The sequence below is a fragment of the Vipera berus genome (assembly GCF_964194415.1).
Source record: "Vipera berus genome assembly, chromosome: 4".
Taxonomy (NCBI): domain Eukaryota; kingdom Metazoa; phylum Chordata; class Lepidosauria; order Squamata; family Viperidae; genus Vipera; species Vipera berus.
Window position 1 is genome coordinate 57,967,313 of NC_138206.1, and position 27,253 is coordinate 57,994,565.

The 27,253-nt window shown below is 38.8% G+C and overlaps 1 protein-coding gene across 4 annotated transcripts in view; it reads left to right on the forward strand.

Moving 5' to 3' along the window:
* The first annotated feature begins 5,807 nt into the window (after window positions 1–5,807).
* Window positions 5,808–27,253, forward strand: part of SLC37A1 (solute carrier family 37 member 1) — a 29,310-nt gene continuing 7,864 nt past the window's right edge. Inside the window, exons 1-13 of one of the 4 annotated variants that reach the window (XM_081326714.1) lie at window positions 5,808–5,965; window positions 9,044–9,693; window positions 10,531–10,612; window positions 11,528–11,654; window positions 13,092–13,170; window positions 13,864–13,999; window positions 16,002–16,078; window positions 20,534–20,700; window positions 21,173–21,210; window positions 22,260–22,337; window positions 23,813–23,941; window positions 24,907–24,997; window positions 26,782–26,844. In XM_081326714.1, coding sequence (XP_081182840.1) covers window positions 9,638–9,693; window positions 10,531–10,612; window positions 11,528–11,654; window positions 13,092–13,170; window positions 13,864–13,999; window positions 16,002–16,078; window positions 20,534–20,700; window positions 21,173–21,210; window positions 22,260–22,337; window positions 23,813–23,941; window positions 24,907–24,997; window positions 26,782–26,844 — 1,123 coding nt within the window. In that variant the 5' untranslated portion in view covers window positions 5,808–5,965; window positions 9,044–9,637. Of the gene's footprint in view, window positions 5,966–6,137; window positions 6,329–9,043; window positions 9,694–10,530; window positions 10,613–11,527; window positions 11,655–13,091; window positions 13,171–13,863; window positions 14,000–16,001; window positions 16,079–20,533; window positions 20,701–21,172; window positions 21,211–22,259; window positions 22,338–23,812; window positions 23,942–24,906; window positions 24,998–26,781; window positions 26,845–27,253 lie in introns of those variants that run through there. The other 3 variants (XM_081326713.1, XM_081326715.1, XM_081326716.1) reach the window with 3 other exon arrangements.

The following is a 27,253-nucleotide window of genomic DNA, read 5'->3' on the forward strand; positions in this document are numbered from 1 at the left end:
GCTGCACCCAGCTGTAACACCATGGAGACGGCGTTCCCTGTGGACACCGCCCCCTTCCCGGCGTCTAGGAGGCGGAACTTCTGGATTAAGGTCGCCAGGGCGACCGGGTCCTGGGCGGTGACGTCTTTTTTCCCTCCCTCCCTCTTCTGTGTCAGTTGTGCTGTTAGACAGCAGGAAGAAGTTTGTCGGTGCAAATTACAGCTAAGCGTTGTCAATTCCTTTAGCGCGGTTTGTTCCTTCTCACGGGTGGGAGCATCCCATTGCAGTTCCTTTGCAATTCAGTCAGGAGGAAGCGAGGAGTCTTCGATACCACGCCGCTAAGAGCAATAGCTATGTACAGCTGAGATTTCAACGCAATCCCTAAAGTTTTTACTCAGCCCTATTGCTCCCTGGGTAAACAGGTCTTAAATGTCTTGCTTTATTTATTTATTCTTCGGAATCGTTTAAACAACTAAGTGCAGACCCACACGCTTACAAGCTTATTGTCCCATAATTGACTCTTTCAGCTGAATTAAGACTTTAAGAATTCCAATAAAAGCATTTCATGCATATTTTCTAATTGTAGTCCTTGTAGCAGCAATTAAGGTAAGAATCATCATAGTGGCAGGTTCCTCTGCGTAGGGTAGTAGACTAGTTAAAAGACATTTTTTGAAAACCAGGCATCTGGTATGTGTGCTGAAAGATTATTTTTGATCTGTTTTGCCCCTTCATGTCTTGAAGTTATTGGACTTATTTTTTAAGATGCAGTTTAAAAAATCGAGTAAAACATCTTAGAGTTATTCCTGTAGAGGAAGCACAATAAGCATATCTTTTGTAACTGTTGTTATTTATCAAAATGAACATTTATGGTTATGGTTTTCCTGTTTCGCAAAACAAAAGAATGCACAAACTGCGAAGGAAGGAGGTACTATTTTATTTCCCTTTTTTACTTACCTTCCAGGTCTAGGCAACCAGATTGATTTCAGGGGAAAAAAATGCTCCCTGGAGTAAAGGAGATATTTCAGTTAGATAAACTAAATCATCAGAGTTCATATGTATAGTGATTTCTGTGTAAACACTAATATAAATGAAATGTCACATGCGTGCACAATAGCAAAGTAGTAGTAAGTTTGGAGTTTCCCAAATTTAGTAGAAATATAAATACCAATGCATTTAAAAAGCTACTTGGGAAGACTTATCCCCAAATCAAATCAGCAGAGATTAGGCATAGCCGCATAGAAAATTAACTGACAAGGTAGGGAAGAAAGAGGGGAAGGATATTAATTATATTGTTGTTGTGAGCTGCGAAGTCATGTCCGACCCATCGCGACCCCATGGACAACGTTCCTCCAGGCCTTCCTGTACTCTACCATCTTCTGGAATCCATTTAAGCTCATGCCTACTGCTTCAGTGACTCCATCCAGTCACCTCATTCTCTGTCATCCCTTTCTTCTATTTCCCTCAACCTTTCCCAGCATTAGGCTCTTCTCCAGTGAGTCCTTCCTTCTCATTAGGTGGCCAAAGTATTTGAGTTTCAACTTCAGGATCTGGCCTTCTAGGGTTGATCTCCTCTAGGACTGACCGGTTTGATCGCCTTGCTGTCCAAGGGATTCGCAGGAGTCTTCTCCAGCACCATAGTTCAAAGGCCTCAATTTTTTGGTGCTCTTATGGTCCAACTTTCACAGCCATACATTGCAACTGGGAAGACCATAGCCTTGACTATACACACTTTTGTTGGCAAGGTGATGTCTCTGCTTTTTAGTGTGCTGTCTAGATTTGCCATGGCTTTCCTCCCCAGGAGCAAGCGTCTTTTAATTTCTTGGTTACAGTCCCCATCTGCAATGATCTTGGAGCCCAGGAAAATAAAATCTGTCACTACCTCCATTTCTTCCCCATCTATTTGCCAGGAATTGAGAGGGCTGGATGCCATGATCTTGGTTTTCTTAATGTTAAGTTTCAACCCAACTTTTGCACTCTCGTTCTTCACTCGCAACAACAGGCTCTTTAGTTCTTCTTCACTTTCTGCCATTAGAGTGGTATCATCTGCATATCTTAGGTTGTTGATATTTCTCCCGGCAATCTTAATTCCAACTTTTGATTCCTCTAACCCTGCCTTTCTCATGATGTGCTCTGCATATAAGTTAAATAGGCAGGGCGACAGTATACAGCCTTGCCGGACTCCTTTTCCAATTTTGAACCAATCAGTGTTTTCGTGTCGAGTTCTCACTGTGGCTTCTTGACCCGCATATAGGTTTCTCAAGAGACAAATAAGATGGTCTGGTACTCCTATCTCTTTAAGAACTTGCCACAGTTTGTTGTGATCCACACAATCAAAGGCTTTAGCATAATCAATGAAGCAGAAGTAGATGTTTTTCTGGAACTCCCTAGCTTTCTCCATGATCCAGCGTATGTTGGCAATTTGATCTCTAGTTCCTCTGCCTCTTCGAAATCCTGCCTGTACTTCTGGTAGTTCTTGATCCACATACTGCTGGAGTCTAGCTTGTAGCATTTTAAGCATAACTTTACTAGCATGTGAAATGAGTGCAATGGTGCAATAGTTTGAACATTCTTTGGCACTGCCTTTCTTTGGAATTGGAATGTAAACTGATCTTTTCCAATCCTGTGGCTACTGCTGAGTTTTCCAAATTTGCTGGCAAATTGAGTGTAGCACTTTTACTGCATCGTCTTTTAAGATTTTGAATAGCTCAGCTGGAATACTGTCACCTCCAGTACCTTTGTTGTTGCTCAGCTTTTCTAAGGCCCACTTCACTTCACATTCTAGGAGTCTGGCTCGAGGTCAGTGACCACCTCATCGTGGTTATCAGGGACGTTAAGCTCGTTCTTGTATAGTTCTTCTGTGTAATTTTGCCACCTCTTCTTAATCTCTTCTGCCTCTGTTAGGTCCCTGCCATTTTGGTCCTGTATCATGCCCATTTTTGCATGAAACGTTCCCTTCATTTCTCCAATTTTCTTGAAGAGATCTCTGGTCCTCCCTATTCTATTGTTTTCTTCTATTTCTTTGCACTGTTCATTTAAGGCAGGGGTCGGCAACCTCGGCTCTTTTATGACTCGTGGACTTCAACTCCCAGAATTCCTGAGCCAGCATAGCATAGCTGGCTCAGGAATTCTGGGAGTTGAAGTCCACGAGTCATAAAAGAGCCGAGGTTGCCGACCCCTGATTTAAGGCATTCTTATCTCTTCTAGCTATTCTCTGGAATTCTGCATTCAATGGACGTATCTTTCTTTTTCTCCCTTGCCTTTCGCTTCCCTCCTTTCCTCAGCTATTTGCAAAGCTTCCTCAGACAGCCATTTTGCTTTCTTGCATTTCTTTTTCTTTGGGATGGTTTTAGTTGCTACCTCTTGTACAGTGTTGCGAACCTCTGTCCATAGTTCTTCAGGCACTCTGTCTATCAGATCTAATTCCTTAAATCTATTTGTCACCTCTACTGTATATTCAACAGGGATATGATTTAATTCATACCTGAGTGGCCTAGCTCTTTTCAGTTTAAGCCTAAACTTTGCAACGAGAAGCTCATGGTCTGAGCCACAGTCAGCTCCTGGTTTTGTTTTTACTGACTGTATAGAGCTTCTCCATCTTTGGCTGCAGAGCACATAGTCAATCTGATTTCTGTGTTGACCGTCTGGTGATGTCATTGTGTAAAGCCGTCTCTTGGGTTGTTGGAAAAGAGTGTTTGCTATGACCATCGTATTCTCTTGACAAAATTCTATCAGCCTGTGCCCTGCTTCATTTTGCACTCCAAGGCCAAACTTGCCTGTTATTCCGGTTATCTTTTGGCTTCCTACTTTAGCATTCCAATCCCCCATGATGATAAGAACATCATTTTTTGGTGTTAGTTCTATAAGGTGCTGTAAGGCTTCATAGAACCGGTCAATTTCATCCTCTTCAGCACTGGTGGCTGGGGCATAGACTTGGACTACTGTAATATTGAATGGTTTGCCTTGGATTCGAATTGAGATCATTCTGTTATTTTGGGGATTGTATCCCAGTACTGCTTTTCCTACTCTTTTATTGACTATGAAGGCTACTCCATTTCTTCTGAGGGATTGTTGCCCACAGTAGTATACCTGATGGTCATCTGAATTAAATTCACCCATTCCTGTCCATTTTAGTTCGCTGATTCCTAAGATGTCAATGTTCAGTCTTGTCATCTCTTGTTTGACCACATCCAGCTTGCCTTGATTCATGGATCTTACATTCCAGGTTCCTATGGAGAAAAAATCTTTACAGCATCGGATTTTCCTTTCACCACTAGACATATCCACAGCTGAGCATCCTTTCGGCTTTGGCCCAGTCGCTTCATTCTTTCTGGCGCTACTAGTACTAGCCCTCTGCTCTTCCCCAGTAGCATGTTGGACGCTTCCAACCTGAGGGGCTCATCTTCCAGCATCATATTTTTTTGCCTTTTGGTACTGCCCATAGGGTTTTCATGGCAAAGATACTGGAGTGGGTTGCCATTTCCTTCTCCAGTGGATCACGTTTTGTCAGAACTCTCTGCTATGACCTGTCCGTCTTGGGTGGCCCTGCACAGCGTAGCTCATAGTTTCATTGAATTACACAAGCCCCTTCACCACGACAAGGCAGTAATCCATGAAGGGGATTAATTATATTAATAAAATATAATATCGTGGGAAAGGGCATGATTGATTGCAGTCCTGGACAAAAGTACAATTTTATCACTTCTGATTCTCTAAGACCAAGTTCTTTCTTTTAATGGCTATGTTTTCAAGCCCTCTCCAAGACATGCATAAAATTGTGCAAACCTGTATACGTTGTTTAGTATTAAATAATTCCTTTATATCCAGAGATACTTAACTTCCAAGCAAATATGAATGGGTTTGGTAACCTTTAAAAACTAAAGCCAGAACTTCTGTCAGTGAATTGCTTAATTCTTTTGTGTATGTGCGTGCTTGTGCCTTCAACTCAGTATTGACTCCTGACTACTGCCTGGACCAGAGCCACCAGTTTTTGCCATTGTTTGCCATTACGGCCTTCCCAGAGTTGAGTGTGTTACTGGCCTAAGATCACCCCGCTGACTTGGTGGGAGTGGAACTCCCAGTTAACTCAAATTGCTATGAAACCTCACTCTAATTAATTGGACAAACCACAGATATGCTTGCAGGAATTTAAATTAACTTTTATTTGTATTAAGGAGTCCCATATTTAATTAATGCATTCAGCCAAAAAAACTAATTTCTGGATATGTGTGTGTGTGTGTGTGTGTGTGTGTAATTTACTCTTCTAGTTTATAATACTTGTGTTTTCTGCTTATACATTTATGCACTGAAGCAATATTCAGAGTTTATGAGGTGAAATTTTATCAGATCCATCTGGGCTTCATTACAGGCTTTGTATCCCAGGTATTTTGTATGGAAAATGAAGCCCAGTGAATTATAAGTCTCAATAAAGTTGCACACAGGTAGTCAGTGGGCAAAATTGATACTATAACAGTTTGTGTTCTGGAAGCACTATTTTTCAGTTATTACTATGTTTGCAAACTAAAATTATCAGGGAAGACATTCTAGATAAAGTTGCTATTTTGGCGGTAGGAGCTCTGCAGTGAGCCATTTAAGCCTCTCTCCATCATTTTTTTCCCTTTAAAAGCAAATTGTCCTTGTTGGATTTTGATCTGATATACTTTAAATCCATTTTTTTTAAAAAAAATTATTTTAGCTTAACTTCTCCAATATACATAAGTCTTCTACTCTGAACATTCACTAAATGAGTTGTCGTTACAACAGCACTGGGAAAAGTGACTTATGGCCATTTTTCACCACTTACAACGGTTGCAGCATCCCCACGGTCGCGTGATCGAAATTCAGATGCTTGGCGACCGACTCGCGGCGGCTGCTGTGTCCCAGGATCACGTGATCCCCTTTTGCGACCTGACAGGCAAAGACTAAGGGGGAAAACCAGATTCACTTAACAACCGCGTTACTAACTGCCGTGATTCACTGAACAACAATGGTAAGAAAAAGTCACAAAACAGGGCAACATCCACTGAACAAATGAAAATGTTCTATTTGTATAAAGTCAGGTGTATGGGAAAGTTCATTGAGAAAGGAAGGCGGGTTCGGCCCTCCCTCCAGGTCTGACATTTGCCACCTCGAGCTACGCCTTAGCGCTCCCTTTTCTTGCCCCAGAAGAAAGAGGAGACTCGGCTTGAACGAGCCGGACAGGTTCCTCGCTCGACTCTCCTCGCCCCGCGCCCCGCCTAAACCAGGAAATCGCAACCCTGGGCCGCTGTCAGAAACGGTCTCCTGAGGCGACGGGAGCGTCTTTCTTTCCAACAGCAGCCGGCAGCCGCCGCCGCCGTCTCCTCGCTTCCGGGTAAATTGTCGCACTCCGAGATCAGCCTGTGGGGAGGGAAAAGGCGGGAGCTTTTTTTTTGAGGTGGGGGGTCCCCGAAGGGGCTCTCGAGGAGGCAGCAACTTCTTAGCACGCTCTTCTGCCCTGGCCGAGCGGAGACTCTCCTCTTTAAGAGGGAGAGCTGCGAAACGCACCGGCGGCGGCGGCGGCTGCCGGCCAAACCAACCGAGCGGCAAACTGAAGGGGGGTTCGGCGGATGAACGGATGTTGTGCGCGGGGGGGGGGGGAGGAGGAGGAGAGGAGAGCCGGTTGGGGCGCTTATGTTGGCCCCCAGTCTCTTTCCCCGACATCGATGCATCGTTTCGAAGACATCTCCCCAGACGAAATTAATGGTTGACCCTTCAATGCCGCTTGGGGGGAGCTGAAAGCCCTAATAAGCAGGCATAGACATAGAATGAAGGCTATTGCTAAGCACATTGATTTGTGCTTCTTAGATTGTAAGCCGCCCTGAGTCTTCGGAGAAGGGCGGGATATAAATGGGATTAAAATAAATGATGTTTGTTTAGGCTGTGGTTATTATTATGTTTTTGCTGTTGATTGGTTTGTATGCTTTTCCGAGATACATTCACGAAGAGACGGTTAGGAGGATTGAGATAGCCCCGATCATCCCCAGACCTGGACGGGGGCTGATCGCTTCCGTTTAACTGAATGGGTTAGGCTTTTTCAATTGGGCAGCAGCAGTTTCTTAACTGATTTTTGTCGATCAGATTTTCAAAAGCTAAGTCCCTCAGATGTTAAATCTCGTCCTGTGTACTGAGACTCTTGAAGAGAACCTAAGTTCAGCCTTCAGTGAGTTTCCTTTCCAGATGGAGGGCATGGTTGCTGCTTTCGGGGAGAGGAAAGAATCGCTTAGGTTTTTAAAGTTTGGTTTTACTGGCTTTCATCATGGTTGACAGGTGCAATAATTACAAACGATTGAGACACTTTAATAAGGTCAGTAGACTTGGCCAATATCTTTCTGTTGTGGGCGGTTTCGTTTTATATAGAAGTCAGTTCGAGGCTGGGACAAATTATTTCATTACAGCAGTTTATTTCAGGTAAAAAAATTGTGCATGCACGGAAGTTTATCTTTTACACTGGAAACGTTCTCTAGCAATCTTAAACAGAGCATGGAAGCCAGCTGAAAATAGCAGAATTATTAACAAGTTGCTTTTTGTTGGCACCCCACCCCCATAAAATCTGCAATATTCAAATGTTTTCTAAAAGAAACTTTTTTACATAGCCTAGAAAGATTCAGTCAACAATAGCATTTTTCACACAATACAGAAGCATAGAGGATATTAATGTCTTTACAATTTCTGATTTAATCCCAATCTCTAGTTATTTTCATCTTCAGGAAATTAGTACAATTATCTTATAAATTATGATTGTATAAAAAAACCCAGAAACTTTCAGGTAACACACATTTTACAGTCTACTAGCTCATTGTCAACTTGATATAGACTTCAAATATGTAATGCCTGTTTTATTTTTACTAGAATTCTAAGATTTACAAAACAGAGCCTAGAACATGGGTAGGCAACCTCGGCTCTTTTATGACTCATGGACTTCAACTCCCAGAATTCCTGAGTCAGCTATGCTGACTCAGGAATTCTGGGATTGAAGTCCATGAGTCATAAAAGAGCCGAGGTTGCCTACCCCTGGCCTAGGATAAAACATATAGTGGAACAGCTGGAGTTTGGCAGTCCTTCAGCTTCATTTGAAAAGTGACAGGTGATGAGGCAAACAGTGAAAAGATCCATTCCTTACCTAACACTGTTGTGTGATGAGTGATGCTGTTCACCATAACCTTTTCCTCCTCCTCACCTTTTTTCTCCTTCTTTCATTTCTTTTTCACCATCATTAGGGATGACAAACGGCTGGTTCTGTTACTTAACTTTTCTGTGGTTCTTTTCTATAACAAATCATTGTTTAATCCTAATGGTGGTCCAAAGGAAGACCATTTAAATATTATTCATATCATAGAACCAAGATTTTCTTAGGTCCCACCACTCTTATTTTAGTAGCGTCACCTTGGGAAGAGAATATATTTATGACTGCTTTTGTGATACAATTAGGAATCACTGTTATAATCTATAGCTATCCAGAGCTGTGCTAGAAAAGTTATTAAGCCAAGCACTACAATTAAGGAACAATTGTCGTTTAAGTTTTGCTTTGACATTTGCACTTCATCCTCTTCATATTTAGTTTCCAAGACAGCTAGAGGAATTGCTATATGATTGTTATAATCCAACAATATGCTGACTCCCCTTCCTTGAAAAATATAGGACATGTACTCTCATCTGTCCTCTTTCTTTAAAACATTTTTGTGTGCATCTTTGGTCTTACATTACCTCCTAGCAGAAAGAATTTTTTGCTTACATGAATATAGAAAATAAACAGAACCCTAACATTTGGTAGCTTGTAGATTTGTGAAATTGACTAGAGAAGAGACACAACAGTCAAGAAAGGAGATCTCCCTCCACCCCACTCCAATATCCCTAAAGAATCGATAGGCATAAAAATATTTTCTTTAAAAGTTTCGTATCAAATATGCAGAACTGAAGGAATTATGCTTGAAATTAGGCATATTTGTAGACTTAGACTGAAAACTGGCCTAAAATAAATAAAGCAACACCAAATGATAAGATTTTGAGTAAAAATACATGGCCTTAATATCACCTATTTCTTTCACAGTTGCAAGACATGTGACTCATGTTCGCATCTTTGGATGAATGGCAGGTTGGAGTACTCACATTCCAGAAAATGAATCTGAATATCTTGGCATCTATAGAATCAAATAATTTGGGGCCCCAGAACTCCATCACTTCATAATTCTTTCAAAATACAGCATTTCAGTTATAACTTTTAATGTGAAAAAAGAGCTAAACATATAACTTAAATGTTTTCAGGATTCTGATCATTTTTGTTCAATACATGTTTCACAGAATGGAATACAAAGATATTGCCTTCTGTCTGAATTTATGTTTATCCTTATGATAGAGCTGAGATCCTTAATTTAAGATTTTAACTGCAATCCTATCAACTCTGACTTAAAAATTGGTTCAAGAGAACTCAGTGGGCTTATATTCAAAAAGGAGTGCATAAACTGATGGCATGAAAATGTTCTATTTGCATAAAGTCAGGTATATGGGAAAAGAATTAACCACTCAGTGATTGGTAACATCAAGGAACCAATATAATCAGCATTACATTTTGGTTTACTGAAAACTTGGAACAAACATCTGAAGCACCCGAAAAACAAAAAGTTAAATCTGGTACTCAAGTTAAATGGCTGAACTTCCACCTGGGATTCGTTTGATCACTTCATTTACAAAAGATCAATGGTAAGTTGTGGTCTATTATTACTTGAAAAGGAATCTGGATAGGATTTCCTATTTAACAAATCTGTAGGCAGATAGAAAGTAAAGAATTGTTCAGAATATCTATTGTTAAAATGTGTATTTGTTTTCTCTGTGTTAATACTTATGGTTGTAATAATATAGAGCAGATCTATTTCTAACAAGTATTGTAGTATAATTGTTGGGCATGATCCACAAATGTGTTTTATTGAGAACAGAACTATAGAGTTCAAGTATGTATGAGATTGTCAACTACGTAGAAAGTGGTATAATAATCTTTACTGACTTGATATGCAAAACACATACGAAGTTTTTCATATCCTAGAGATTAGATAAGGTTTGTAACTAGGCAATCAATATCACGAAAAATCACAGCCATTTGTTGAAAAATCGCCCATTACCTATAATATAAATATCACACTCCTTGGCCATGAATCAATTTTCAGAATACCTGGAAGCTGTTCTAATATTTTTCTGTCTGGTCCAACAGTGTTTATGCCTGATACACAATTTCTGAGGCCTGCCAAAGCTTAAATTATTGAATTATTAATCTTGGGAAAATTCTATTCATGAAATATGTTTTTATGTAACTCCCTAAGCAATGACAGATATCCTTCTGTTTCTTTTAAATGACAAACTAGCTTTTCCTTCTTACTTTTGGAAAATTACTTACCTGATTTTAGCTACATTTCTCAGATTTTTTTAACTAATTAGCTGTGTACAGAGAAAAATGTGTATATAATAGAACAACCTAAAATAATTCCTAATATATTTGTGCCAAATAAAATATCTGCAAAGCATGAAATGTTTGTTTTGTTACAGGTATAAGGCTTTCATATTTGTGTTGACTTTCATGTTGTACGTTAGTTTTCATTTATCAAGGAAGCCAATCAGTATAGTTAAGGTAAGCAACAAGGAAGTATGTTTTTTTCTATATCCTGATGATGTCAAACAAGGAAGCATATCTTCCCTAAAAGGATAACTGCAAATGACAGAGCAGTAGATCTTTAAAAATTTTGTATGACAGTTACAACTAGAAAGAAGTACAGTAATAAACTAAATAAAAGAGTTCATAAAAACTATTATGGGGTTAACATTCTACAAAGATGCTATATCAAAAGATATGTGAAGCTTGTGAATATGTCTTAAAATGGCTTTATTTTACTTGATATCACATTATGTTTGAAATATTATAAATGTGCATTAGGATGTTGGTAAGGATGCAGATATATTGTGATGAATTTATCTGGCAAATTATGTAGGATAGTCTCTTAAAAGCTGTCCAGTTCTTTTTCTGCTTTTCATTTCACTTTTCATGTGGCTAATTAGGCATATCAAGTTTTGTGATAAGCATAAAAATTATCATCTAGCTGAATTAATCTTATCAAGATTTAATATAATAGAGTACTGTAAGATAACTCATTCATTCATTCATTCAATTTATATGGCCACTCATCTCAAAAAAGTGACTGGGCAGTGAACAATCCTAAAAATAAAAAAATAAAAAGTAAATATATGCAGCCAAGAAAAAATATAATCCATAGGTTAACATAATCAGGAAATGGGATCCTAAACTTTATATTTAATTTTATAATAAGTAATATGCCAGATAAATTTGAAAATGAATAATGCATGTTATTTAAAACTTGAAAGATTGAATTAGCCTTATCAAGTTTTGAAGTAATACAGTATAAAATCACTTATTTAACTTCAGTTCAAATATATTTACTGGCGTGTCTGATAGTTTGTTCCAGTAAGATAAATATTCAACAAAACAAAATATTCAGTAGAATTTCCCTTCTCTTCCTCTCTAATTTAGGGAGCACTGCATAAACACTGTACAACTCTTCAAATTAGTGAAAGGGATGCCTATGAAGAACATGCCATCCACATTCCATCTGTTAAAACATTATCTAATGATTCTCACTGTGGATGGAAACCTTTTGGTGAGTAGTAGGAAGGATGGAAGGCTGAATTAACTTTGAGCAGCTGAGAATCAAACTACTTACTGGTGGTCAGCAGAATTAGACTGCAATACTGCATTCTAACCACTGTGCCACCACAGCTCTTATGTGCCTTGGGTACAGTCCCAAAACAATTGAAGCACCGCTTGAACACCATCAGGATTGATAAATTCACCATCAGTGAATTGCAAAAGGCAGCTTTACTTGGAACAGCTTACATCCTGAGATGATATCTGTAACACCTTCAAACATCCATATCTGCCTATCCAAGATTCTTGAGAAAGGACCCAAAAGGCAGACAAACATGCCAAATCCAGCCTGGACATCTGGCTCACTGTAACAAACCATAATAATAGAACACCATTGGAATTGTCAAAAATCACCATCAGTCAGTTCCTACAGACAACTTTATTTAAACAATACATTTAATACCATCAAAGAAAAACATCTACCTAATCCCAGGTACCTGGAGATGACTCAGTAGGTGCATAAAAAGGCCAAATCCAGTCTAAGCATCTGTCTGACTGCAATCAACCATAATCATTAGAAAAGATTAACAAACAAATAATTGATATAAAACACTGTTTAAAATAGGACAATTGGAAAAGTGTATAGATTTTTGTCCATCAGTTTTATTCTAAATGTATCTTACCTGAAGTTTTTAATCTTATAAGAAGAAAATTCCTTTTGAAGTCAGGAATATTAAGAAATTTAAGTAAGCATTTTTTATATCTGTAATGTGAAAGAACAAGCTATATTGCCTACTTTATTTATTTTAATTGTTTTTTGTTATTTGAACTGAATCTTGTAAAGATTAGTGATATACAAGTTTAAAATTAATTACATTCCTTTTTCCTTCCCAGTTCAGTATTACAGTAAATGTATTGATAGGCAGTACAAATACTAGCAATGTTATTCACATGACATATTCAAGGGCAAGTGTGAAAGGGAGACATAATGACTACAACCCTTCATCACATCTCCAGAATTTTGTGGTTGGTTTTACGCATCCCTTTTGGCAGATTGTACAAATACAGCTTAAGCACTTTGTTCTTGGTACAGGTTTAGCTGAATATACAAAGCCAGCACATGCCCTTCTTTCCCCCAATGCATTTACTGGATAGGAATTGTTATGCAGGATTAGTATTATTTAAACACATTTTAAAAGTTATGATATGAAAGGCCGTTTTGAACTCTGCACAATTTCCATTTTCAGTCCTTTGTATAACGATATCATGTACTTTTAATCATAAAAGTACATTTTCTTTTACTATAATTTGATCAAGGGGAAAACTAACTTCTCTTTAAATTATTAGAAGCCATTTTTATACAAACACCAAATGTGAATAGATAATTACTATTTATAAATTGTATTTAAGCAATTCAGCCCCTTGAACTGAAATGTGTGTATCTTCCTAGATAAAAGCAACTACAAGCAGTTATTGGGAGCCCTGGATTATTCATTTCTATGTGCTTACGCTGTCGGAATGTATCTGAGGTACATTTTCTTATTCTTTATCTTGCTTCATGGGTTCAGTGCGTCAATATGGAATATTATGCTATCTTTGATCTTGGTCAGCACTTTGCTTAGAGGTTTCTGGGAAGCAAAGAGCATATTATTGAATGAGAAGTGTTGGAAGAACCTAATCAAAACATGAAATATTTCCTATTGTAATTCAAATGTATTTTGGGTGAGATTCAACTCTCTGCAAAACCCCAAAATGTTTTGGATGCCCTTAATTCTTACTCTTATTGCTAAGCTATAGAGTTCCACATTGTAAATATAAGAAGACTGTTTGAGCTGAATAAAGAAATACGTTTTAAGCCACTTTTACATCTACGTGCATAAAATTTAGTCCACCAAAAAGTATTTGTTTGTGCCACTCGGAATCCTATGCTTTAATGACTTAATTACCATCCTGTTATTTGCTTTTCACTGAGGTACCTTTTCGTGTTGGGCAATGGTAGTGATTCAACAAACTATCCTTTGGTATCATAGATACGTTGGACCCGATTATCCTGGAGACATTTTTAATAATCTTAGAAAAAATATTCTTGAATTTAAATTTGAAATCTATATTTTGAGGATTTTAATAATTTGTAAGGTTTGGTTTTCAGAAAGCTATGATTATTATTAGTTTTAGTTCAATATGCATTCACAATTCCTCTTCTTTTTAACCTTTATTTAAAGTGGCATAATAGGGGAGCGTTTGCCTATCCGATACTATCTCAGTGGTGGGATGCTTGCCAGTGGATTCTTCACTGCACTATTTGGAATTGGCTATTTCTGTAACATACACAGTTTGTGGTTCTACATCATTGCTCAGGTAAGCATGCCTAGGTTATTTTTCCATACCTCTCGAATGCAGCCTAAGAATATAAATGCATCTGTGCTGCAGCATTTTCTTGTTGATGTTCCCCAGCCATAGCTTGGAGGCATTTTCGTGTTGTTACTACATAACTATTGTGGCTAGTAACTATTGATTACATGGTCTTATACTGTATGGCGCATCTAATTCTTTTTTTTAAACAATTTTATTTCATTCAAAAAATTAAAATCCAAAAGGAAAAAAAATAAACAAAAACAAAACAAAGCTAAACATATATTGTCCCTCCTACTTGAACAATTTGACAAATCTATTGCAACAATAATAGCGCCCCCCCCTTGCAGAGCAGGTCCACGCTTTCTTGAAGTACATTGACCAAATCAGTGTATGCCATGACAAGATGTGATCATAGTTTAAGATTGTATAAAGGTGTTATATTAGATTTCTCAGTTCATTTCTTAGTGATTCCTGCTTTTATTGAATGTTCCGCATAGCAAAAGTACCAGGGAAAATCTACCAGGAAAAAATCTCTTCTGTTCTTTGATAGAAACATTTATATATATTATTCTTTTCTTTGATAGAAGTGTTTCTATTACTATTTGATAATAATAGAACCCATTTCTTCAAACTTTAACTGTTCTGTAATTAGTCTGAGAATGTATGCAATGGTATGCCCTGAGACACTTAAAACTATCTCTTTTTTTTTCTCTGAAGATACATTTTATAATCCATTTTTATATGTTTTACAGTCCAAAGAGTTCTAGCAACAGTCTAGACTACTATTGATTAAAAGCAGTGGATGGTTAGGAAGTAGAATTATTCAAGCAAATTTCTAAATCTGGCTTTGAAAGCTGGATCTTTCATTGAAAGTAGCTGGATTTTGCATGGAAACAAAAGACACGTATGTTGTACTATGTATTTTGTAGCAGTTTATTTCCAAAACAATATAGAAATAATTAAAAAATTGCTAAGCACATTGATTTGTGCTTTAGATTGTAAGCTGCCCTGAGTCTTCGGAGAAGGGCGGGATATAAATGGGATTAAAAAAAAAAAAGCAAATGTTGCCTTCAACTCTTACTCTTCCAAAGTACACGTTTCCTAATGAGAAATATAAATCTTTGGTAAAGCAGAAGATGCCTGGTATAGTCTAAAAGATGTTGCATTTTCTGTCAGTTCTGCTATTTAATAACAGAGGATTGCTACATGCTTCAGAACTAAGTAATATTTGATGATTTATTCTCTTCACAGGTCATGCATAAATCAATACTCCTTTCACTTTTATTGCTTTTGCACCTTTGGCACAGCAACTCCCTCAATTAAATAGATGGAGAATAAAGATAACAGATGGTACATCTCCTTCTGTTGCACTGCAATTACTCCATATGTTTTTTAAAAAAAAAACCAGAGAGGTCAAATTATAATGGCTAATTTGATCTGGTACTGACAGAAAAGAGTAGTAAAACTATCAGAGCTGAAGTCTGGCTGAATTATTGTGTTAATGAATAATCATAATATATTTTTTTCTGATATGTATACCATAAATTTAAATATTATATTTAATATTAGCTTAGTATACTGTATAGAGGGACGCGGTGGCTCAGTGGGTTAGGACGCTGAGCTTGTCGATCAGAAGGTCGGCAGTTTGGCGGGTCGAATCCCGAGTGCCGCGTAGCAGAGTGAGCGCCTGTTACTCGTCCCAGCTTCTGCCAACCTAGCAGTTTGAAAGCACGTAAAAATGCAAGTAGAAAAATAGGGACCACCACGGTGGGAAGGTAACAGCGTTCCGTGCGCCTTTGGCGTCTAGTCATGCCGGCCACATGACCACGGAGACGTCCTCGGACAAGCACTGGCTCTTCGGCTTTGAAACGGAGATGAGCACCGGCCCCTAGAGTCGGAAACGACTAGCACGCATGTGCAGGGGAACCTTTACCTTTTTATACTGTATATTATAGCTATGAAATATTTTGCTGCAGGATAACCTTTGCCATTAAAAACTTTTCAGGTAGCTAATGGAATGGTACAAACTACTGGCTGGCCCAGTGTGGTCACCTGCATTGGCAACTGGTTTGGAAAAGGAAGGTAAATTCTCTATTTTCTCTCTCTGGGTAGAGGGGAGAAATCTTTTGGTAAAGGCCAAATAATTAATTCTAATATAAAAAAAATGCTTCATCCCACAGGTAAACTCATATATTATAAATGTTGTGTTTTAACCATAGAATTGTGAAATGAATTATTCGTTATATATATGAATGAAATGTCCGACAAGTTGGCTGTCCTAATGAACAACTGCAACCTTGGGCAATGGATAATAAGCAAACAACACAATAAGCAGATGGTAAACCAGTATGATTAAAAGCATAAATAGAAATTAGTAGGCAATCAGAAACTTTACATCAACCAACTTGGCCCCAATTTTTTAGTATTGTCCTGAAAACTAACGAGATTGGGTCCAACTAGATAAGGAAGTGTGTGTGTGTGTGTGAGAGAGAGAGATTGTTCCAGAGGGCAGATGCTACAGTGAAAAGGGAAGGCTTCTCCTGTCCCATCAGATGACATTGTTTCCAAGAGGAGTCTCAGAGCACACCCCTCCCACTAAAGCATGTGGGATGGAGAGAGACCATCAGGAAGAAGCATTCTCACAGATATCCCACTCCTGTATGCAGTTGCGCAAAGGCTCTCCTGACTGCCAGCTTGTGTAGTTATCTGAGAGGAGTAACTACGCAAGGCCATATCTGACCAACAACTCAGCACAAATTTGCAGAACTCTATCCACTGGGTGCCAAGAATGGTCATCACAGCAGCCTGTCAGTACTGTCTCTCCTCTTTGTCAGAAGGGAACAAGTTAGGCTGAACAGAGCCAGTGAATGATACTCAAAGCAGAGGCATAATCATGTTTTGCTATTGCCACAAGGTAAGCTTTAAGAGAGAGCCAGTTTGATGTAGAAGAATAGAATAGAACTGGAAGGGACCTTGGAGGTCTTCTAGTCCAGCCCCCCACTCAAGCAGGAGAACATATACCATCTCAGACAAGTGACTGTGTAGTCTCTTCTTAAAAGTCTCTAGTGATGGAGCGCCCATGATTTCTGGAGGCAAGCTGTTCCGCTCCTTAATTGTCCTCACTGTCAAGAGGTTTCTCCTTAATTCCAGGTTGGTTCTCTCTTTGTTGAGTTTCCAACCATTGCTTCTTGCCCTGCCCTCTGGTGCTTTGGTGAATAAAATGACCCCCTCTTCTTTGTGGCAGCCCCTCAAGTACTGCAATACTGCTATCATGTCGCCCCTATTTCTTCTTTTCTTTAGACTAGCCCAGGGGTAGGCAACCTTGGCTCTTTTGTGACTCGTGGACTTCAACTTCCAGAATTCTGGGAGTTGAAGTTGACGAGTCATAAAAGAGCCAAGGTTGCCTACCCCTGGACTAGCCAGACCCAAGTCCTGCAGCCGTTCTTTGTATGTTTTAGTCTCCAGGCCTTTGATCATCTTAGTTGCTCTTCTCTGAATTTTTTCCAGAATCTCAACATCTTTTTTGTGATATGGTGACCAAAAGTAGCTGCAGTATTCCAGGTGTGGTCTTACTAGGGTTTTATAAAGCGGTACTAATACTTTGCGTGTTCTTGATTCTATGCCTCTGTTTATACAGTCCAGGATTGTATTAACTCATCCCACCAGGTTTCTGTAATACAAACTATGTCATATCCTCCCTCGTGTATTATTGCGTCTAGTTCACCCTGTTTGTTCCCCAAGCTTTGAGCATTTGTATATAAGCATTTAAGACTTTTCTGCCTGTCCGTGGGTATGTTTCCTGCATCTCCTGAATATTGTTTGAGTTTTTCTTTTTTCCTCATCTCTGCCCACCTCATTGTTTGTTTTGTTTTCTTGGGATTTATGATTGGTTTTGGGTTCTAGAGATTTTGAAGATTGGTCACCCTCACACCTCGATTTTAGTTTAAAGCCTTCCTGATGAGTTGGGGCAGTCTTTTTTGAGTATATTTTCCCTGTTTTCATGAGGTGCAACCCATCCCTTGCCAAGAGTCCTTCACGAAGGAAATGGAGTCTATGATCCATGAAACCAACATTTTCTTGGCGACACCAACCCTTAGCCAATGGTTTTTTTTCTAGAATTCTTTTTCCCCTCAATGGGTGTTGGCCTTTCATTGGGAGTACTGATGAGAACACTACTTGTGCTCCTAGCTTCTTAGCTTTATTGCTTAGTTGTTTGTAGTCTCTCAATATTGTACTCAGGTTCTTTGCTGTGTGGAAGAGGAGGAAAGGGTAGTAATCTGTAGGCCTAATTATTTTGGTTAGGTTCTCAGCCACGTCTTTGATTTTTGCTCCAGGAAAAGCTAGAAAGCAATAAATTGTGAATTCCATTCCTCTCACCAGCTGGGTGACCTTGGGCTAGTCACTTTCTCTCAACCCTAGGAAGGAGGCAATGGCAAACCATTTCTGAAAAACCTTGCCGGGAAAATTGCATGGACTTGTCCATGCAGTCTCTGAGAATCAGTCACAATTGAATCGAAGGGGAGTGGGGAGTGCTTTAAGCAAGATTCTTACCTATGTTGGTGTCACACTTTGTCTTTCTCCAATGGTCCTGTAAACATCTCTTTTGGCACTGTCCTTTAGAAGTCATCTATAAATCAGAGGTCCCACCAAGGTCTGTGTACAGAGTCCACAAATCTATTGTTGCTCTGATTCTACTGGCAACAAAGGTCCTGGTTGAATCCCTATCAGCATTTCAGTGACAACCTCAAGTTCCTTTTGAAACTCTATCAGAACTTTTAAGTACCAATCAAATAGAACTGGCCTCCCTACAGTGGGGGAAAATGAATTAAAATTCAAGGTTAATGGAGTGTTCTGTCCATGACAAAGGACTGATGACTATATGTTAGGGCTCCAGATCACCACGCCACTGCCCAGAAACAAAAAGCAGGTCTAACATGTGGTTCCTGTGTGAATCAGGCTCTGAATAAACAGAAAAGCAGGTCTAACCTGGTTCCTGTGTGAATCAGTTCTCTGAATAACCAGAATCAGGTCCAAGGTGGCCCTAAACTCCCAGGTTGCCTCAAAGTTTGCAATTAGAGAAGGCAGGTTGAAGATTATTAAGTGTTTTGCTGTTCGTAATTTAAAAAAAGATAGTGTGAAGCAATAGTAGATTTTTTGTGGGGGGGGGAGCTTCTTTGTTTTAACACATAAAAGGCACGTTTCAAGCATATTGTCTTAGTGTCACATGTAACCTGGGGGGAAAAACCCTAAAATTTAACCAGCAATATGTTCCTATACATATGCCTGACCCATGCGAATAGAACAAAGTGTATGAATGAACCATGCATTAGACTCTGTTCTCATCCAATGGAATTGTGCCCTCCTCCTGTAACAACAGCTGATTGGCTATTTAGATCAGAAGTCCTCAACCTTTGCAGGTTGGTGGCCCGGCTGTGGGAGTAGAGGGGAACTGGGCTGCCTGAGCAGTGGGCCAGTGTGCATGCATGTAGCTGGCCTGCCACACATGTGTACAATTGCCTGCCGCTCGTGCAAGTTGAGTTGCATACGTGCACACAATACAGCCGGCCAGCCAGCCACTCAACATAGCCCAATTCCGAATAGGCCATGGCCTGGTATTGGGCTGGGGACCCCTGATCTAGATCACAGTCCGTATCTTTGGGAACGGTCCCCAAGCAAAGGAGCTTGTAAAACAACAGGCAACCCAAGCTATGGACTATACCATATTCACAGATCTGATTCATTTTAATTTCCCTGTTGCTAAGCCAGAAACTTACTTGTTCTCAACTCAATCTATATTACAGGGTGGTTGTGGGGAAAAAATTAAGAGGAGAGAGTACTACATATGCCTCTGAGGTCAAGAATAAAAGCCAGAATATAAAGCTAATAATTCAGGTGTCAAGTTTCCGACGGATGAGCTTTTCAAGTGACTCTGAGGCATCGTTTACCTTAAAAGTCCTTTATTAGCCCTATACATTGGCAAAAGCTTGCTAGAGGAATCTGGAATCTGAATCCCCTCCCCTTTGCACAATATATTAAACACAATTCTCCACCTTTCTACTTCCGTCATGAATCACATTCTCCAATTAATTTGAAGAATCAGTTTCTCTTCTGTTAGACAACCCGCCAAGTTCTTATCTTCTCTTATTTCAGACAGCCTTGAGGTACAATCTTCCTCCTCCCTCCTCCCAGCAATAATCTAATTCTAGCTCTTAAAGCAATACACAAGTTTAACATATGAAATAGCTGCTTCTTCATCTCTTGTCAAGCAAGAACATTCGATGTTAGTAGCGTTGACATCAGGATTAGTGTGTTAATAATGCTGTGATTTGTGAATTCTGTTGAAATGGGTCACAAAACAAATTAATTCCCAATTTATGTGAAATTTACCAAAGGTACCAAAACCCATCCAGTTATATCCTGTGTTTAAGTCTGCCTGTACATGCGGAATCTCTTCTAGAGTCATATGTAGATATTTCCACTGTCCAATGTTAATATCAATGAGAATATTAACCTTTTTTTCTTTTTCATTCATTGTAGGAGAGGATTGATAATGGGATTATGGAATTCACACACTTCAGTCGGAAATATATTAGGATCCTTAATAGCTGGCTACTGGGTAACTACTTGCTGGGGTCTGTCTTTTGTGGTACCTGGCATTATAATATCCTTAATGGGGATTATATGCTACCTGTTTCTTATTGAACGTAAGTACCTATGGTGAAATGGATTTATATATGTGTGAGTGTAAAAATGTATCTAAGTATATGTACATGTATAAAAATGTATATATGTACGTGTGTGTGTGTGTGTGTGTGTGTGTGTGTGTGTGTATACACATAAATACATACACATAATACAGATTTTGTTTTCATCTGGAATCAATCAATCAATCAATGCTATTCACAGCCATAAATAAAGCCTAATCTCCTAGCTTTTCTTTGTCAAATAACAAAATAGACTTAAAAATGTAGAATTGAATCCAGGATAGGACAGAATCTGTAACCTTAGCCCATCTGCAATTTAGATATAGGTTTAACAACACTCTCATATTTAATGGCAATTTTCCACTATTGTGCCCTTTCATAATAATAGTTTTTTATTAGTGCAGTTGGCAACATTTTGAAAAATATGCTATATGCGTGTTAATTCATTCTATTTTCTATTGTATTATTTCAGATCCTGAGGATGTAAACAGTACAGTCAAATCATCAACTGTAAGTAAAGTGCTTTTTTCAACAATATCTGACAACTGATATTTTTTTGGATGGGGGATGTTAGGGAAAAAAATCAATCTTGGAAAATACCTTATTCAGCTTCCTTTTCCTTTAATGTTCCAGCAAAACTGCTGTGATTTTCAGAGGTTGGAACACTATACTTGCATATACTGGTTTATCTTATTAAGTATTTGAACCAAAATCGATGAGACCATTTTATTCAAAAGTTTCAAGATGCCCAAAATGTTCTCCCACTGATGTGTTCTCCATGGCCTGCCCTCAAAGACCAATGGGAAGCTGCAATTGGTCCAGAGCACAGCACACAAGTAGCTATGTGTGAAGTATGCCCACGTAATTCCTCTATTCAAAAGCTGCACTGACTTTCACAAGGTTTCCAAGTACATTCCAAGGTGCTGATTATCATCCATAAACTGCTACATGACACAAGACGAGTTTGTTTGTGGGACCGTCTGTGGTTATATTGTCTTCTCCCACATACCGTTCCAAGCTGGTCATGATACTTCATGGGATATCAACCTCATGTTGTTGGACACAGGAAATTTGCCTTCTTTATGACAATGCTTATCCTTTAGAATGAACTAACCCCCCCCCAACAGATTTCATTGTCTTATCCCCTCCCCACTAACCTTTCAAAAAATATTTAAAAACTAGCTTTTCCTCTAGGCCTTTTGGTTGGGATGTTAGTTTTGGTCATCCAAGAGATGTTTGTTTGTTTCTAAATTTGTTGGTACTGTTTTTAATTTTATGTTAGCCACACAGAATTGCTTTGGTGAATTGGGTAGTCATAGAACATTGATTAAAAAAATAACATGAATTAAAATAAAATATGCCCATTGATTAACACCATATAAGACCACTTATTTCTACTGATATCATCTTTATAGAGATGGCACAAATCATTCCGCTATCGTAGATGAACCCAGTAGCTGCTGTTTCTCTTGTTGCTCCATTCCCAGCTTCTTTGCCCTGCCTTCCCCATCTTCTATTGCCACATCCTTCTTAATTGCACCTATTAAAATATATTTCAGAAACATTACCTGAATGACTCAAGTAAATTCAGGATTTTGAAGCCAGCAGTAAGCAGTAAGGTCACAGAGACATCTCAGGTAAAGCTAAAATATTTTCATAAATAGTTTTAAAGTACTTATTACAATCCTTGTAAATCATCTGCATGCTATAGAAAAAGTCATACAGCTTAATGAAATAGTCTTTGCTTAATCACAGTAGTTCCAATTCTTCATAATCAGGCCTGATTTTCATTTATCTGTCCTTGCGTAGCTCAGTGTATCTGAGTGTGTTTAATTTGGGTGGGTCCTTAGTTTTACAGCTTCAAAAATACCTTGTTAACATCTGATAGGGCTGGCTTTACCCTTAGGAAAGGTGAAACAGCCAGTTCAGATGACAGGATAGGAAAAGTGGCTTTTCCAATTGACCCAAGTCCTGATTCCATTCTGCACCCAACTCCAATATATGACTCTAACCATTCTTAGAGCAAGACTCCAATGCTATTAAACTTCCTATTAAACATTCCAAAGTTTTAAGAAAGGTCAGCATGGTGTTATTTTACCAATGTGCTTGTTAAATACTGATTACTTTACTAATGCACTGGTTAAATGTTTGTAAGTCACCCAGGGTTGCCTCAAAGCAAGACGGGTGCAAACAAATCAAATGAAATATAAAATAAATACAGTAGCCCCCCCCAAAAGAGCCCATACAAGATAAGAAATCTGAGCAACAAGAAAATAAAATGAAGGTGATGTCAGGGCAACAAAGCTTATCCTGAGAATGGAGATGTTCTGTATATACCCAAATATTCTTGCTTTCATTGGGAAAGACTTTTTAAGTGAAAGCTAAGGATACAATCTATCTTTTTGCAATGTGTGGGAATTGTGGCTTACGCAATGCTGTAACTCTTATCAGCAACAATATCTATTTAGCTCTATGCTTATAAAAAACCCGGTATTCTAATTCCACATGGGAAGTCCATAATGTGTGGGATGGAAAATAGAGAAACTCCTATTCCTCCCTCTTAATTAAATCATAATAGTTACTCTGAAGCACTGCCTTCTACTCCATAGCTGTGTCCTGAGCAAAGGGATAAATAAACATGGTTTGTTCACACTGAAAAAACAAAACATCCCTCTGACTGTTTCACAGAATTTGCAAGCACATTTGCCCTACAGAAAAAGACAAGAAGTGATCTTTGTGTAAAGAGAGGAACTGTTTTTTTGTTTCCTTGCTTCTTTTCCTGAGAAGGAAAAGGCAAACAGTAATAATCTCTTGCATCCACCTCACTGAACAGAAAAAATAATAATCTCAAAGTTTCTCCTATCTGAAGTCTTCCACTTTGGCCTTTGGTCCACAGGGGTGGAAATAGGAGGTCTTTGATCTGGATGTGGCTCCCACTTCTGCTATTACACACAGAACATAGAACATGAAATGCTTCCTTAGTATTCAGTATGTAAATAGCATATCAATGTAACATTTCTTTTTTTAACTGTACATTATAATATCTCAGTTGCTTAGCTTATAAAGAGAAGAGGCATACTGCCTACATTGAGTTTGATGGGGTCTTTTATAGGATCCAGAAATGCATTGTCTGCTACAAAGCAATGAGAAATGCACAAAGCCACTGAATCTTAATGGAGGATATGAATACTTTGAAAATGGAAATGCTGCAATAAGTTTCACTGGAGCTTTGCAAATACCTGTGAGTATGCCAGCTTCTCTAGTAATGGTACTGGGCGGGGGTGGGGGGGAATCATTGGAAATGTGCACATCACCCAAATTCTAATTTGAATGTGGGGACTATGGGGATAAAATCATTAGAAGTATGCAGATCAGCCAATTTCTAATTTGAGTTTACAATCAGATTTGAATCTCTTTGATTTCAAGATTCAGTTCTATTGTATTGAAGTATGTGTACATATGTGCAAAAGGCTTCGGGATCTTTGAATTGAACTGAAAGCATCTGATTTTATTCAACACATTAAGTGAAGTTGACAGTTTAACAATAATTCATTTGAAAGGAGAGGATTAATCAAACTGAAACCTGAACCAATCCTATAGATCCCTAGAAAACCATCAGGTTTGTTGTTAATGCATGGCTTTGGAATTACCATTAGTGGGTATTGCTCCAGAGAAGGAAACCCTCTAGACAGCATAACGTTCAATTAGCAAAAAGGGCTGTGCACTTAACAGAGAGGGGAGATCAGAATGGACTATGCAAGAAGATTCCTCCCTCCCCCCCCCCAAGTTCAAAAGATTCCAAGATCACTCTCACTATGAAATGATAGCAAAAGGAAGAGTTTTACTGGACGATACCTTATCCGCTGATTTGCAAAGGAGGGTCTGACATTAATGTGCAGTGGAGGCAGGCAAGGCTCATTTGCTATGGAACCTTCCGATGGATCCCTTATCCCATATATTGAAATAAATTTTATTGGTCAATCACACAGAGGGTATATGACTGCAGATCGTGCCGTTTGCTTTGTATCAGTGGTTACCCATCGAATATAGGCTGTTATGCATGATCCTACATTATCATTCAACTATCTCTGTATAATATTGGACAATTATATGTCGTACCGAAATCCTTGCACAAAACTTGGCCCAAAGTCAAGTGTTTATTGTCTTTTTTCTTTTCAAATTAATCTTATTTTCCATTCTTTGTAGGGAGTGGTAGAATTCTCTCTCTGCCTATTATTTGCCAAATTAGTCAGCTACACTTTTCTTTTCTGGCTTCCACTATATATCACTAATGTAGGTAAGTGTCCTAGTTTAAAGAATTATGAACGGCGGGTCGTATAAAATATTACCAGAAATCATATTTGAGAGAGAGAGTTCAATATGGTTAAACGTTTTCCAGATATGCTATTAAAAATCCAGTCACAAGCTTACTCAACTGAGTCCTTTGGGAGTGGTGGTTTTTTAAAAAAAGTAAATAAAGCATAATAATAACGGGCAAACATTTCTCAGATTTTGATTTAATAGATATGATGAATTCAGTTATTTTTGTAAGTTAAACAAAAAAAAACTGATTATATCTGATTACATAAAGTACTGCTTGCTAAAGATGTGCATGTTCTATAACAATTTCAGCAGCTAAATATCTGCTCATAACACTTGCTGATTGGAGTAAGGAAAGACAGAGATATCCAAGAAACTGTGTGTGACAAAAATTAGGACATATGTTTCCCAGCCAATCTCGCAATCCCTTGCTCCGTCCCCCACCCAGCAACAGCCGTTTACCTGCCAGACAGAAAAGGATGGAAAGGGGGAAGGAAGGAGGGAGAGGAAGAAAACTCCTTGCATGCTACCCCACCAATGTGCCTTCCCAAACATGTGCCACCCCCACGTGTCTTCCCAGACCCATGCAGCACCTCTTTGCACCCCCATGCACACTCTGTGACCCTCCCCACCACTTGCCTTTCTCCACTCCTGCAGCATCTCTTGGGTCCCTTTACATATCTTCCCAAATCGTGCCACACCCTCCCATGCACTGTCTCTCATCTGCACGCTCCTCTCAAGCACTCTTCCCAACCCATGCCACACTCCTGTGCACCATTACCAACCAGCCGAGCACCTCTCACATACCCCTTCAGCCCCCATACATTCTTCTTTATCCACACCTCTCCTACATCCCTCTGAACCCATTCCTAACTTGCATTCCATCGCCCGCTCTCCCACACCCAGCAGGCCATTTATCAGCTTGCTGGCCTTGGATTTATGACTTCCTGCTGGCTTTCCGGAGGAAGGAAGGAAGGAAGGAAGAAAGGAAGGAAGGAAGAAAGGAAGGAAGGAAGGAGGGAAGGAAAGAAGGAAGGAAGGAAGGAAGGAAGGAAGGAAGGAAGGAAGGAAGGAAGGAAGGAAGGAAGAAGGAAGGAAGTAACTTTTCTGATGCTCCCTGCCAGTTCCCACAAGGAAACTCAATGTGGAACCTAGGAAGAAGTTGAAAGTCATTCCCACTGCTTGCTTTTTTTTTGCCCACCAATGGTCATTCCGTTTCTCTGTTTAGGTGAGGAAATATCTCTGAAACGATGACCAAATGGGGCATGAGTTGTCTAGTACCTTATAGTAATTCATTTGCATTTTGTAAAAATTACGAGAAACTGATTCTAGGAGGAGGAAACTTCATTTGTTTTAACATTTTTGTAACAGATAGTAAAATATACAATCCATTATTTGTACTTCATATTGAAATGTATTAGACCAATCCTTTATTAAGAGAAGAAGAAATATTTTTTTTAAAAAAATCACAAAATAAATTATATCTCAGAGGCCTTTTTCCTTTCATATAGCTTAACATGAGATATGTGAGATGGCATGAGATTCCTCTACTTTAGTACTAGATACGTGACACCAGACAAGGGAAGCAGAAAAGTTCGGTATGATTCCAAATGATCCAATAATTTGTTCCTCCATATTACAGCTGGGGAAAAAACAGTAATTTAGACAAGCTAGACCTGCTCAAACAGTTGTCTCGGAAAATATTATGGCACCTGAAAATATTTAAACTGTTACTGATATATTTTTATTTTTCATTGGTAGAGCATCTTGATGCCAAAAGGGCAGGTGATCTTTCTACTCTATTTGATGTTGGAGGGATTTTTGGTGAGTGTGCAACGATGACCTGTTTATTACCTCTGAAACCTACACATATACGAGTCCTTGGATTTTTAAATCAAATTCTGAAACATTAGAGACAAGAAATACTTTGAAACAGGAAGTAGATGCTGATAATTAAAGTTTGGTTGGTGACTTGAGAAAATATTGGAGGGTGTCTTGAATGGAGTTGTCAGACCTGCCTCAACTTGAACCTTTAAGTAAAAGTGATCCTTTCTCATTTGATGAGAAAGTTATAGGTTTACTAAAGTGAAATACAATAGAGCAAAGCCAGAACTGAAATTCACATGCCAAATCCCCAAGTGTAACTTTCCCCACCTTAGGCACTTCCCGTTTGTTGTCCTCCCCCCATTGTCCAATCCATTTCAAAGAAGATGTTTTTGAAACGGTCACTCTG